Below are 13,534 nucleotides of genomic sequence, written 5' to 3' on the forward strand. Positions count from 1 at the left end.
TGAATCCTTTGCTGTCATTTCAACAATGTTCACAGCAACTTCAACAGAAGTAGAACTTCTGTGGATGCGCAAAGTTGTTTCTCAAGAAACAACTCATCGGTTGAAGTTTTACCATGAGATTGCAGCAACTCATTCACAACTTCATGCTCCACTTCTAATTCTAATTCTCTTCCTATTTCCTCCGCATCTATACTCACTTCCTCCACTAAAATCTTAACCCCTCAAAGTCATCCATGAGGGTTGGAATCAACTTCTTCTAAACTACTGTTAATTTTGATATTTTAACCTCCTCTCATAAATCACAAATGTTCTCAATGGCATCTAGAATGGTGAATACTTTCTAGAAACCTTTCAATTTACTTTGTCCCGATCCATCAGAGGAATTACTATCTACGGCAGCGATAACCTTATGAAATGTATTTCTTAAATAAATAATAAGGCTTGAAAGTTGAATTACTCCTTGATCCACAGGCTGTAGAATGGATACCATGTTAGCAGGCACAAAAACATCAATCTTCTTGTACATCTCCATCACAGCTCTTGGGTGACTAGGTGCATTCATTGTCAATGAACAATATTCTGAAAGAAATCTTTTTTTTTTTTTTTGAGACAGAGCCTTGCTCTGTTGCCCTGGCTAGAGTGCAGTGGTGTCATCATAGCTCACTGTAACTTCAAACTCCTGGGCTCAAGTGATTTTCCTGTCTCAGCTTCCCTAGTAGCTAGGACTACAGCCACGTGCCACCCCTGCCCAGCTAATTTTTCTGTTTTTTTTATAGAGATGGGGTCTCATTCTTGCTCAGGCTGATCTTGAACTCTCAACCTCAAGCGATCCTCCTGCCTCAGCCTCCCAGAGTGCTAGGACTACAGATATGAGCCAACTGTACCTGGCTGAATCTTTTTTTCCTGAGTAGTAGGTCTCAATGGGGGGCTTAAAATATTCAGTAAACCATGCTATAAACAGATGTGCTGTCATCCAGGCTTTGTTATTCCACTTATAGACCATAGGCAGAGTAGATTGAGCATAATCCGTAAGGGCCCTAGGATTTTCAGAATGCTAAGTGAGCGCTGGCTTCAACTTAAACTCACCAGCTGCATTAGCCCCTAATAAGAGTCAGCTTGTCTTTTGAAGCCAGGCATTGACTTCTCTTCTTTAGCTATCAAAGTCCTAGATAGGCCAGGCACGGTGGCTCATGCCTGTAATCCTAGCATGTTGAAAGGGCAAGGCAGGAGGATTGCTTGAGGCCAGGAGTTTGAGGTTGCAGTGAGCTATGATGATGCAACTGCACTCTAGCCTGGGAAACAGAGTAAGACCTTGTCTCAAAAAAAAAAAAGAAAAAAAAAAAAAGAAAAAGAAAAGAAAAAATACTAGATGGAATCTTCTTCCAAAAGAAAGCTGTTTAATCGACTTTGAAAATCTGGTGCTTCGTGTATCCACCTTCATTGATTATCGTAGCTAGATCCTTCTGACAACTTGCTGCAGCTTCTCCTTCACCACTGGCTGCTTCATCTTGCACTCTTATGTTATGTAGATGGTTTCTTTCTTTAAACCTCATGAGCCAACCTCTGTCAGCTTCAAACTTTTCTCTGCAGCTTCCTCAACTGTCTCAGCCTTCTTTGAATCAAAGAGAGTTAGGGTCTTTACTTGGCTAATGTTTGGTACATGAGGCCTTTTGGACTGTACTGGCTTTTGATATGCCTCCCTTACTAAGCTTGATCATTTCTAGCTTTTGATTTAAAGTGAGATAAGTGTGACTCTTCTTTTCACTTGAACATTGAGAGGCCACAGTAGGATCATTAATTTGCCGTAATTTTAATAATGTTGTATCTCAGGGAATAGTAAGGCCCAATGAGAGGGAGAGATATGGGTAATGGCCGGTTGGTGGAGCAGTCAGAACACACATATCTTTTATGTACATGGTTCATGGTGACCCAATATAATTGTAACAGCAACAACAAAGATCACTGATCAGACTAATACAACAGACAAAATAATGAAAAAGTTGGAAATATTGCAAGAATCACCGATACGTTACACAGAGACATGAAAGGAGCACATAGTGTTGGAAAAATGGCGCCGATTGACTTGCTCTATGTAGGGTTCCACAAACCTTCAATTTATTTTTAAAAAAAGTATCTGCGAAGCACAATAAAACAAGATATACCTATATTCTGAAATTCATGAAAGGAAAATTTGAAGAATTTCTGGCTCCAGTTCCCCAAGGAGGTATTTTTCGCATTGTTGGATAACATTTCCATAAATAAAAAGCTTGATAAAATTAGTGCACATCAGGGATATATCTGGCAAATGGTTAATAATATTGCCATCTTCCCTGCCCCTCTAGTCCCTCAATCTGGCCAAGCCTCTTCTGCAGACAGCTTTCCCAAAGGGTGATTTGATTCAAGTTTGCCATGTCCTATACTGAGTATCATCTCTGGGCCTGACCCATCATGGGGGTTCAGAGGTTGGAAGAATTTGGGGTGATTCCAAGAGATGTGTGTCCCAGCACTCACCAGAAGCTAAGTGCCGGATGATGAGTTTGTGGCAGCGGTTCCAGTGCCCAGCTTTAAATAAATAGAGGGCCTCCAAGTGTTTGTCAGATTCCATGTGTGCTCGTACTGCTTTGGCCTCATGAATCCACTCAGCAGGCACACAAAGCTTCTGGGTAAGGAAAGTCTCCTTAGCCCAAGATTCAGGGGTTTCCAATAGCTGGCAATGCCGGGTAAGCAGCTCTCGAACAGCCTTCTCACGTACGCTGTATGAAGAAATAAGCCACGTTAAGTCCCATCCTCACTCATGGAGACGAACGCTGCCCCGGACAAATTAGAGTGGCCCCTAGGGCAGTCTCTCAAATAGCAGGTCTTGATTCTTAGTGGATCATTTCAAACATCACCAAAAAAAAAAAAAAAAAGAAAAAAGAAAAGAAAAAGAAATAAAAAAAGAAAAAGAAATTCTAAGCATATCCAATATTCATGGTCAAAAAGTTGGAAAACTTACTACTCTATGGAAGGCTGCCCACTCCCCAGAAAAGACTTCCCCTAGGTAGGATCTTCTTTATTGCCCATCTAGTAACATTTCCTTGTCAACACCTAGAAGATCAAGGACTGGGATAGGGAGAATTCTGCTCCAGAGAGTAGTCATCTTAAGTCATTTCTAACCTTCTCCTTTCCCTTTCTCCTACACGGTCAGTACAAGCAAACAAAATAGTTTTGAAAGGTAATGTCTCTTTCAGGTCTTTCTTTCTTTTACCAAGCCATTGACTTTCCTAATTCACTCTCTCTCTACCTCTAAAGTAAGGCCCCTTGAGGAGAATCATTTTATGCCTAGGCCAAAGGACTAGTCATTTAGTTTTGGACCAGAACTATTCACCTCATCTTGGACTCTTTTTCTGAACTCCTAGGCTTTTCAAGGACTCCCAATCTCAGCACAGCTGCCTCCTTTTTTATATTCTTTTTCAGGAAATAGGATCTGCTTCCCCACAGCCAACTCCGAAACATCAGTCATCCTATCAGCTGGCCTTTTAGCATGTGAAATCCCTCATGAGTGTGCTTAAATAAACTTGAAGGAATAGTCTGGGGTCATTTCAGTTCCTGTTACGGGGGAAGAGGAAAGAGAAATTGTTTAACAGGAAGGCTGTGCTGGATGCTTTATATGTTTATTCTTTTAATTCCACAGTCACCTTTGAATAGAGACTAATGTTATAATTTCACGGCCTAAAAAACATGACAGTGCAGCATAGTGATTAAGAGCATAGACTCTGGATGTGTGAGTTGGAAACCTCACTCTGCCATTTACTAGCTGTGTGACCTTGAGCAAAAGTTACTTAATTTCTCTATGTCTTGGGTTGCTCATCTGCAAAATAGAGATTATAAGAGGGTCAAGCTCATAAATTCATTATGAGCCTAAAATAGTTAATACATATAAAACACTTGGAGTATAAACATAATACAAAAACACTGATATGATTAATAAAAAACTCCTGACTTTATCTTGTTGAAACTATGGTGAAAAGGCATTTCTCCAGTTCTATTTCAGGACAGAGAACCGAAACACATGCAGTAAAGCATAAGGTTGTGTTGATAAATGGAGTACTACCAAACTTAAGGGGTGGGTGGGTGGCAAGGGATGGCCAGAGATAGCCAGTAGACAGAGAAAAAGCAGGGACCTCCCTGCCAATCCATTACATCAGTGTCATGGATCCACTAAGGCGGCTCAGCCAACACTACTTCTGCATAATCCCTGAACATGCCATACTGACTGAATCTGTGCCTAAGTTAATGCTATCCCCCCGCCCGGGCATATCCTTCCATTTCCACTTCATTATTTCCTATTCTCATTTTACAAGTTCTTTGACTCTTATCTCTAGACTTTTTCTGATCATTGCTGTTCACAGAGTTCTCTTTTCATTTCTCAGACTACTGAGAGGCCTTGTGATAAATATTGTAATTTGGCACTTAAGCACAGTCACTCTGATTTTTAACTACTTCACATGAATATAGAGATAATCTGGGCTGAGGGCTTAACTGTCTTGAGGTTTATCATGAGGTTGGATATTAACACATATCCTAAATAATTAGTTGTTGAATTGAACCCTAAGAGACCATGATTCCTTTGGCATTGCCCTAGAGTACTAGATGCACCCAGAGGGTTCAATGACTTCTCACTTACCTTGAGTTATCAATGTGCAGGAGGACGAAGATGGCCCACTCCCAGAGCCCCTCACTTTCCAGTTGGCCGGCATAACTGGCCTGCAGCACACCTTCACACTGCTCTGAGAGATGGGTATAGTTAAGAGCCCGCAGTACTTCCCATAAGTGCCAGCTTAGGCGATAGTCCAATGGATCTGCCGTTATGCTACGAGGCTCCAACAGCTGGTTGAGATCGTAATGTCTGCAGAGAAGAATGTGTTGATAGTTATCATATCCAGCCAGCAGACATCCTGCACTGATAGGTCAACTGTTCTGGTTATGTCTCAGAAGACAATAAAAGAACCCAAGGTCAAAAGCATTATAGGCCTTCTTTCTCTCTGAGACTTCAGATAATACAAAGAAACATGGCACCATCTCTTCTGAGGCTGTGTGATCTAACAGGTTTGCTGGTATTGGTTTGGCATATATGTTTTACCATCTTGATACAGGGAGTCTTCAAAATTCTCCCCCTTCCATTCTCTCATTGTAGTATATTACTTTTCTTCAGCATGTAAAGAAAAGGTAACACAGCTACCTTAGTATCTTTCAGATCGTTCTATTATCTGAAGTTGTTGGGTGCTAATTCTTCTATTTGTCTGAACAGCTAACTGATCTTCGTGATGATTATTTCCTTCTTTGGCTTGTAATTTTTATCTTTGATTTTGTCATCAGTAGGTATAATTCTTTCTTTTCTTTTTCTCTTTCTTTTCTGTTCTTTTCTTTTTTCTTTTCTGAGACAGAGTCTCACTCTGTTGCCCAGGCTAGGGTGCCATGGCATCAGCCCAGCTCACAGCAACCTCAAACTCCTGGGCTCAAGCCATCCTCCTGCCTTAGCCTCCCGCATAGCTGGGACTACAGGCACATGCAACCATGCCCCGCTAATTTTTTCTATTTTTAGTTGTTTGGCTAATTTCTTTCTATTTTTAGTAGAGACGAGGTCTCGCTCTTGCTCAGGCTGGTCTCGAACTCCTGAGCTCAAACAATCCTCCCGCCTCGGCCTCCCAGATTGCTAGGATTACAGGCGTGAGCCACCGTGTCCAGCCGGTATAATTCTTTATACAGAAATACAGGTGCCGTAGGTTTTGAAAGTATCCTTGCAGAGATTTTTGCTTTGTCTTCTGCTGGGGGCCCAAGGATTTCAATGGCCCTGAACCAGTTTATATGGTAAACTGGTTAGCTTGCAATTACCAGATATAAGACTAGCACAAATTAAGACCCCACATCTGCAACTATAATCCCACCCTGCAACTATAATACTACACCTGTATGTTTTAAAGATCCAAGGCTCAAATTACAGACCAGTAACTTTTCCTTTTCACCTAAGATCTCAGACATTTTACAACTTCCTAACACCTTCCTGAGTAATGAGTCAAGTTTTTCTATACCAGTGGTATTGCACAGAACATTATGAGATGATGGAAAATTTCTCTAATCTGCCTTGACCAATTTGATAGCCACTAGCCACAAGTGGATAGTAAACACTTGAAATATGGTTAGAGTGAGTAAATTGTATTTAATTTAAATTAAAATAGCCATGTGAATAACATCTATTCTATCAGAATACAGTACAGTTCTGGACCATTTTTTAAGGGATAGAGTGTGAATTTTATCCAAGTCATAGCAACTCTACTTTTCATGAGAACACGGCTATATTTATTATCTCATTCTGGCTTTGGTTTCTCTATTTCTGGCACTTTGAGATAGCCTTTTCTTTCTTTTGTAGACATAAAAACTGAAATGTAATAAACTGCACATATCTAGAGTACATAATTTTGATAAGTTTTAACATATGTAGACATCTGTAAAACCACCACCATGATTGAGAAAATAAACATATCCATCCTCTCCAGAACTTTTCTTATGCCCCTATGCAATTCTTGCCTTCTGCCCCTCCATCCCTTCCCAGGCAATTCATCTGCTTTCTGTCATCAATTCCATAACTTTATATAAATAGAAAGTATAGAGTAAGTATTTTTTATAGGGGCATTCTTTTAGGGTTTGGCTTCCTTCAAAACTAAGCATAGAGTTATTTTGCAATTCACCATGCTGTTGTATGCATCAACAGTTCACTCCTCTTTGTTGCTGAATAGTATTCCACTGTATAGTGGACTACAATTTGTTGTCCATTCACCCGTTGATGGAAATTTGGGTTGTTTCCAGATTTGGGCCATTATAAATAAAGCTGCTATAAATATTCATATAGGGAAAACATACATTCCTCTTGGGTAATTACATACCTAGGAGAGGAATGGCTGGATCTTATGGTAGGTATAAGTTTATACCTTTTAAAGAAGTTGCCAAACTGTCTTTCAAAGCGGCTGTGCCATTTTACTTTTTTTTTTTCACTAGCAGTATTAAGAATTCCAGTTGCTCCACATCCATGATAACACTTGGTACAGAAGGTCTTTTTAATTTTTAGCCATTCTAACAGGTGGGCAATAGTATAACAAGATGATCTTAATTTGCATTTCTGTTGTTTACTGATGCTGAATATCTCTTCACGTGCTCATTTGATATCTGGGTCTTCTTTGATGAGGAATCTGTTTAAATATTTTATCCAATTTTAAATGGAATTGTCTTTCTTATTATTGAATTTTTACAGTTTTTTTTTTTTTTTTTTTGAGACAGAGTCTCGCTCTGTTGCCCGGGCTAGAGTGAGTGCCGTGGCGTCAGCCTAGCTCACAGCAACCTCAAACTCCTGGGCTTAAGCGATCCTACTGCCTCAGCCTCCCGGGTAGCTGAGACTACAGGCATGCGCCACCATGCCCGGCTAATATTTTCTATATATATTTTAGTTGGCCTGATAATTTCTTTCTATTTTTAGTAGAGACGGGGTCTCGCTCTTGCTCAGGCTGGTCTCGAACTCCTGACCTCGAGCTATCCACCCGCCTCGGCCTCCCAGAGTGCTAGGATTACAGGCGTGAGCCACCGCGCCCGGCCTGAATTTTTACAGTTCTTTACCAATTTTTTTCTTTCATGAATTCTGTGTTTGCTGTCTAAGAAATCTTTGCCTAATCCATAGTCACAAAAATTTTCTGGTTTATTTTCTTCTATAAAGTTTATATTTAGGTTTGAAATTTAGGTATATAATCCATTTTGAGCCGGATAAACAACAGAGATTAACCAATGAAACCAAAAGCTGGTTCTTTGAATGGGTTCATAGAATTGCTAAACTCTAGGTAGACTAAGAGAAGAAAGAATGACACAAATTACCAATAATAAGAAGTAAAGAGACACTGTTACAGATTCTACTGATATTTAAAAAAGATAAAGAAATATTATGAATAACTTCATGTTAATAAATCTGGTGACTTTGGTGAAACAAATTTCTTAAAATAAATGATCAAAACTGACTTGTTAATAAATAGAAAACCTCAACAGCCCTGTATCTATTAGACAAATTATGCAGTATAAAAATTTTTATAAATTCGTCCATATGAAAATGTAAAATTTTTCATGAGCTTCATTAAAAATATGAAAAAAACAGCTCTTATGCTGGGAGAACATGAAAATTTATATTATAAAATATATAATTTATAATAATCATATATAATAAATATACCCAGAATATATAAAGAATTACATAACACATTAAGTCAGCCCTATTAAAAAAAGGGGCAAAAGATTTGAATAGACATTTTAGCAAAGAAGATATATAGATGGTAAATAAGCACATGAAAAAGTACTCAACTTCATTAGTCATTAGGGAAATAAAACACAATGAGAAGTTTCAATATGGGGAGATGAGAAAGTTCTGGAGATTGATGGTGGTGATGCTTGCACAACAATGTGATGTACTCAATGACACTGAATTGTATGCTTAAGATGGTAAATTTTAGTTATATATATTTTATTGCAATAAAACTACATTATTCTATATAATTAATATAGTTAAATACTCTATATTTAAAAGAAAGCATCTTGAAGAATTGAAAAGAGATGTGAGATGTTAGTGTGACTGGAGGGAGAAAACCACCTGTAAGTATGTCCAACATAATGTAAAAATACATCTCTGAAATACAAATAGTTTTAATTAATTGAGCAGACGTAATAATAGCATGGGAATAATATATTGGATAAATATAAATAAATAAACCACTCTGCATTCCTTAATGGAAACACACACACACACAGACACTACTACTACAAGCCCAATAAAATGGTAAAATTTAAAAATCTGGCCAGGGGCAGTGGCTCACGCCTGTAATCCTAGGAGAACGAGGCAGGAGGATCGCTTGAGATCAGGAGTTTGAGACCAGCCTCAGCAAGAGTGAGACCCCATCTCTACTAAAAATAGAAAAAATCAGCCAGGTGTGGTGGCATATGCCTGTAGTCCCAGCTACTCTGGAGGCTGAGGCAGGAGGATCGCTTGAGCCCAGGAGTTTGAGGTTGCTGTGAGCTAGGCTGACGCCACAGCACTCTAGCCCAGGCAACAGAGCGAGACTGTCTCGAAATAAATAAATAAATAAAAATAAAAATCTGAAAACAGACTGGGGCACAATGACTCATGCCTGTAATCCCAGCACTTTAGGAGGCTGAGACAGGAGGATAGCTTGAGGCCAAGAGTTCGAGACCGGCCTGGGCAACACAGAAGACTCAATCTCTACAAGAAATTAGCCGGCCATGGTGATGCACCCTTAGTCTCACTACTCAGGAGGCTGAGGCAGGAGGATAACCCGAAGCCCAGGAGTTCAAGATTGTAGTGAGCTATGATCACACCACTACACTCCAGCCTGGGCAACAGAGAAAGATACTGTCTCAAAAAAAAAAAAAAAAAAAAAAAAAAATCTGACAATACCAACTTTTAAAAAGGACATGGAGCAACTAGAGATCTTATGTATTATTGATGGGAACATAAAATGATATATCCACTTTTGGATATAAATGTTCATACCAGCTTTATTCATAATAGCTAAAAATAAGAAAACCTAACTGCCATCAATAAATGAATAGATATATTCATATGCAAACTCCTCACCCAAATTTTATATATGTACACTAATAAGGATAAATCTCAAAATCATTATGCTGAGTGAAAAAAGCCAGGCACAAAAGAGAACATACAGTATAATCTCAATTATAGAAAATTCTAGAACAGCAAAACTAATTTACAGTAACAAAAAAACCACTCAATAGTTGTCTAGGGTGAAGACTGACTACCAAGGGGCACAATGGAATTTTTCAGATGTAATCGAAATAAATAGTACCTTGGTTGTGATTGTAGTTACAATGCGATAATTATGATAAAAACTCATCAAACTGCATACTTTATTATATGTAAACTGTATCTCATTAAAGTTGATTAAAATAATTTTTAGACTGCTAATTCCAATGTGGTTTCCATTTAACTACTCTAAATTATATTTGGTAATTTATACAGACTTACGGCAATTTGAGGGCATAAGAAAGGGACAGAACCAAGCAAAGGACTCCCTAGGGGCTAATGGAGCACTTAAGTGACTATAATGCCTGGCTCTGGTTTACCTGTCACCGTAGAGTTTTAGAAGGTGAAAGCAGACATCTCGAAGTGGTCTCCGTGAGTCTTGTTCCTCTTCTACCACATAGCCAGAGCCCTCTAGGTATGAAGGAAGTGGGGAGCAGGCATATCTGTCACCCTCAGAGGTATTCTGAAGGGAAGAATTTCACAAAACAATACATCAGCTAATGGTCTATTTTACTGGACGCTATCATGTCTCAATTATTTAGATACTTGTAATAAGAATGAATTGACAACCCAAATGAATTAAGGACTTTAAAATTTTTTTCATCCCTGAAACATTTCACTTATCTTAGACTGGTAAAGATTTCAAGCAGCTCTCACTAAACCCCCATACTTTTACTTGCCACAATTCTTTTTTTTTTTGAGACAGAGTCTTGCTCTATTGCCTGGGCTAGAGTACCGTGGTGTCAGCCTCACTCACAGTAATCTCAAACTCCTGGGTTTTAAGCAATCCTCCTGCCTCAGCCTCCCAAGAAGCTGGGACTACAGGCATTTGCCACCATGCCCGGTTAATTTTTTTCTATATATATTTTTGGCTGTCCAGATAATTTCTTTCTATTTTTAGTAGAAACGGGGTCTCACTCTTGCTCAGGCTGGTCTCGAATTCCTGAGCTCAAACAATCTGCCCACCTCGGCCTCCCAGAGTGCTAGGATTACAGGCATGAGCCACCGCGCCTGGCCTGCCACAATTCTTTTTTTTTTTTTTTTGAGACAGAGTCTCACTCTCTTGCCTGGGCTAGAGTACAGTGGCATCAGCCCAGCTCACAGCAACCTCAAACTCCCGGACTCAAGCGATCCTACTGCCTCAGCCCTCCTGGGTATCTGGGACTACAGACACATGCCACCACGCCTGGCTAATTTTTTCTATTTTTAATTGTTTGGCTAATTTCTATTTTTAGTAGAGACAGGGTCTCGCTCTTGCTCAGGCTGGTCTCGAACTCCTGAGCTCAAGCAATCCTCCCGCCTCAGCCTCCCAGAGTGCTAAGATTACAGGCGTGAGCCACCACGCCTGGCCCACAATTCTTAATATATTAATATATTCAGTTTCTTTAGTATTCTCTTTCTCCTGACAAATAATTCTGACAAACAATATCAAAGACAAATATATGGACAATAAGAAGAGAACTCAAGAAATGATGGCATTAAAAACAATAACAGTATTTTAACCTCAACAATGATGAAGAATATGAAATATGCTATTTAGAGGCAAATTTCAGAACTGCTAAGTTTGGGGTTAAACCAAACCAGAGGTCAGGGTGTTTATCGGAGAATTCTCAAAGGAGCAAGACAGCATTAGAAATGAAGAAAAATCCTTTGATTTAGAGGCAGGAAAACAGAAGTGGGAAACTCAACTATGGAAACTCATTATATTAAATAAAGTAAGAGCAGACACTTGGAGAAGTAGCCGTGCCTAGAAGCAGGAATAAGGATAAACTTTCCCATCAGATCTCCTAGGTCCATTTCAATTTTATAGTACTTTCAAAATAGGCAGTTAGTAAGAAGTATTATGAAATGTGAATGATGGTTTTTTTTTTTTTCTCTATAGGACTTCTCTAACAAAAACAGAAACACCCACCAATATTCCTGATTGCTCTAGTGGCCATATATACCTGAAATGCTTCTTCATACATGCTGAGTGCCCTAGAAATGGCGGCTGTTGGTGGAAGCAAATACCAAAGATGGACAGCCAGCGAACGTTTCCAATCCAACTGGGAACACACATTGATTTGCTTCTGCTCTGAGAGCTGCCACACCTGCAGGAGACAAAATCATCACTATGGCAATATTTAACCTTATTATTGGATATGTTAGCAAGTTATTAATTTAGTCAAGTAATATTTTAAATTATCTGGATGCCATTGTTAATGACCCAGATATAATATACATAGTCTCTTGTTGGCAGGCGAGAGGGTGGATTTAAACAAATTATCAATGCTCTGAAAAGAGATGAGCACCAGTGAAAACAGAGAGGTCTTCTCACTATCCCTAGTTGAGAACTTATAAAAGTTTAAGTTGAGCATAAATCATGACCAGGTATTTCTGAAAATTGACTATAAGAAGGTAATCAAAGAGCTAAGACTGGCTTAAAATAATTATGGTCCATCATCCATAAAATGGAATATAAGTGGCTATTTAAAAGAATGGTGCTTCATGACGTGGAAAAATGTTCATATAGAGTAGGCTAAAAAAAAAGTGGCAGAACTGCTATGTATAATTGATTTTACTTGTATATACAAACAAGTAAATATGAACACATATATGCTGATGTAGACTTAAAATATGTCTGGAAAGACAGATAAATTATTTACATTGTTTACCACTAAGATATGAGATATGGTGAATTTTAAAGTTTTGATTTCTATATAACTAAATTTTTCTATAAGTGTGCATGTCAACCATGAAAAGTTGAAAATATTTCCACTAAAAATTAAAAATGATTTGCCCAGGTATGTGTAATTGTGTGCAATCTATACAGATAGCCCTTTTCTTCAACTTCAAACAACCTTGCATTTATGAGAAAACTGAGGTCAGATTACGGTAAAAGAAGAAGATACCGGTTTTCCAGCCAACAGGGCAAAGATGCGCAGTCTCTCATCCTGGATGAAGCAGTCAGCCTGGAGCTGATGCCAATCCACCAGCTGCATGGTGAGCAACTCCCGGACTGACTGGCTACCCACAAACTGAGATAAAAGAAGGGCAAGACGATGATCACCTGTAAGAGAAACAGAAGTTCTCTGGTGGTTACTAAAGATTTATGGACTTGGTCAGACACTTGGGGGATTACTCTTCTTCAGGAGGGAGGACTTAACACCTGTGACTGCTTTCTACAGTAGTGCCAAAAGAATGATCAAAAACGTACCATTTTTTCCTTGGATAGAAAACCTGCAAAATAGTTTAACCTAAATTACATACAGATATACAGTATATAGAGATCAACACACCTATTATTACTTCTGTGACCCTAAGCAAGACACTTCAGGTATAAAACGAAGGAGAACACCATCTGATTCAAAAGTTAGCAGTGAGGCCAGGTGTGCTAGCTCATGCCTGTAATCCTAGCACTTTGGGAGGCCAAGGTGGGAGGACAGCTTGAGGTTAAAAGTTTGAGAACAGCCTAGGCAACACAGCTAGACCCTGTGTCTACAAAACATTAAAAAATTAGCCAGGTGTGGTGGCATGCACCTGTAGTCCCAGCTACTGGGGAGGCTAAAGCGGGAAGATTGCTTGAACCCAGGAATCTGAGGTTGCAGTGAGCCACGTTCACACTACTGAACTCTAGCCTAGGCGACAAAGCCAAGAACCTGTCTCAAAAACAAATAAAAACAAAAGTTTGTAGTGAAAACAGAT

The 13,534-nt window shown here is 39.1% G+C and overlaps 1 protein-coding gene across 9 annotated transcripts in view; it reads right to left on the bottom strand.

The window, feature by feature from the left end:
- The window catches only part of NUP98 (nucleoporin 98 and 96 precursor), a 106,760-nt gene that overhangs the window by 7,087 nt on the left and 86,139 nt on the right, over positions 1–13,534 (bottom strand). For 8 of the 9 annotated variants that reach the window (XR_011233698.1, XR_011233699.1, XM_069471078.1 and 5 more), the window contains 5 exons: positions 12,742–12,899; positions 11,797–11,940; positions 10,171–10,313; positions 4,667–4,888; positions 2,512–2,753 (listed from right to left, as the gene is read on the bottom strand). Coding sequence is in view for 7 of the 9 variants with exons in the window: in XM_069471078.1 (XP_069327179.1) it covers positions 2,512–2,753; positions 4,667–4,888; positions 10,171–10,313; positions 11,797–11,940; positions 12,742–12,899 (909 nt within the window). In the remaining 2 variants the exon portion in view is untranslated. The remainder of the gene's footprint in view (positions 1–2,511; positions 2,754–4,666; positions 4,889–10,170; positions 10,314–11,796; positions 11,941–12,741; positions 12,900–13,534) is intronic. The other variant, XM_069471080.1, reaches the window with a different exon arrangement.

The sequence above is a fragment of the Eulemur rufifrons genome, chromosome 6 (genome assembly GCF_041146395.1).
Source record: "Eulemur rufifrons isolate Redbay chromosome 6, OSU_ERuf_1, whole genome shotgun sequence".
NCBI lineage: Eukaryota > Metazoa > Chordata > Mammalia > Primates > Lemuridae > Eulemur > Eulemur rufifrons.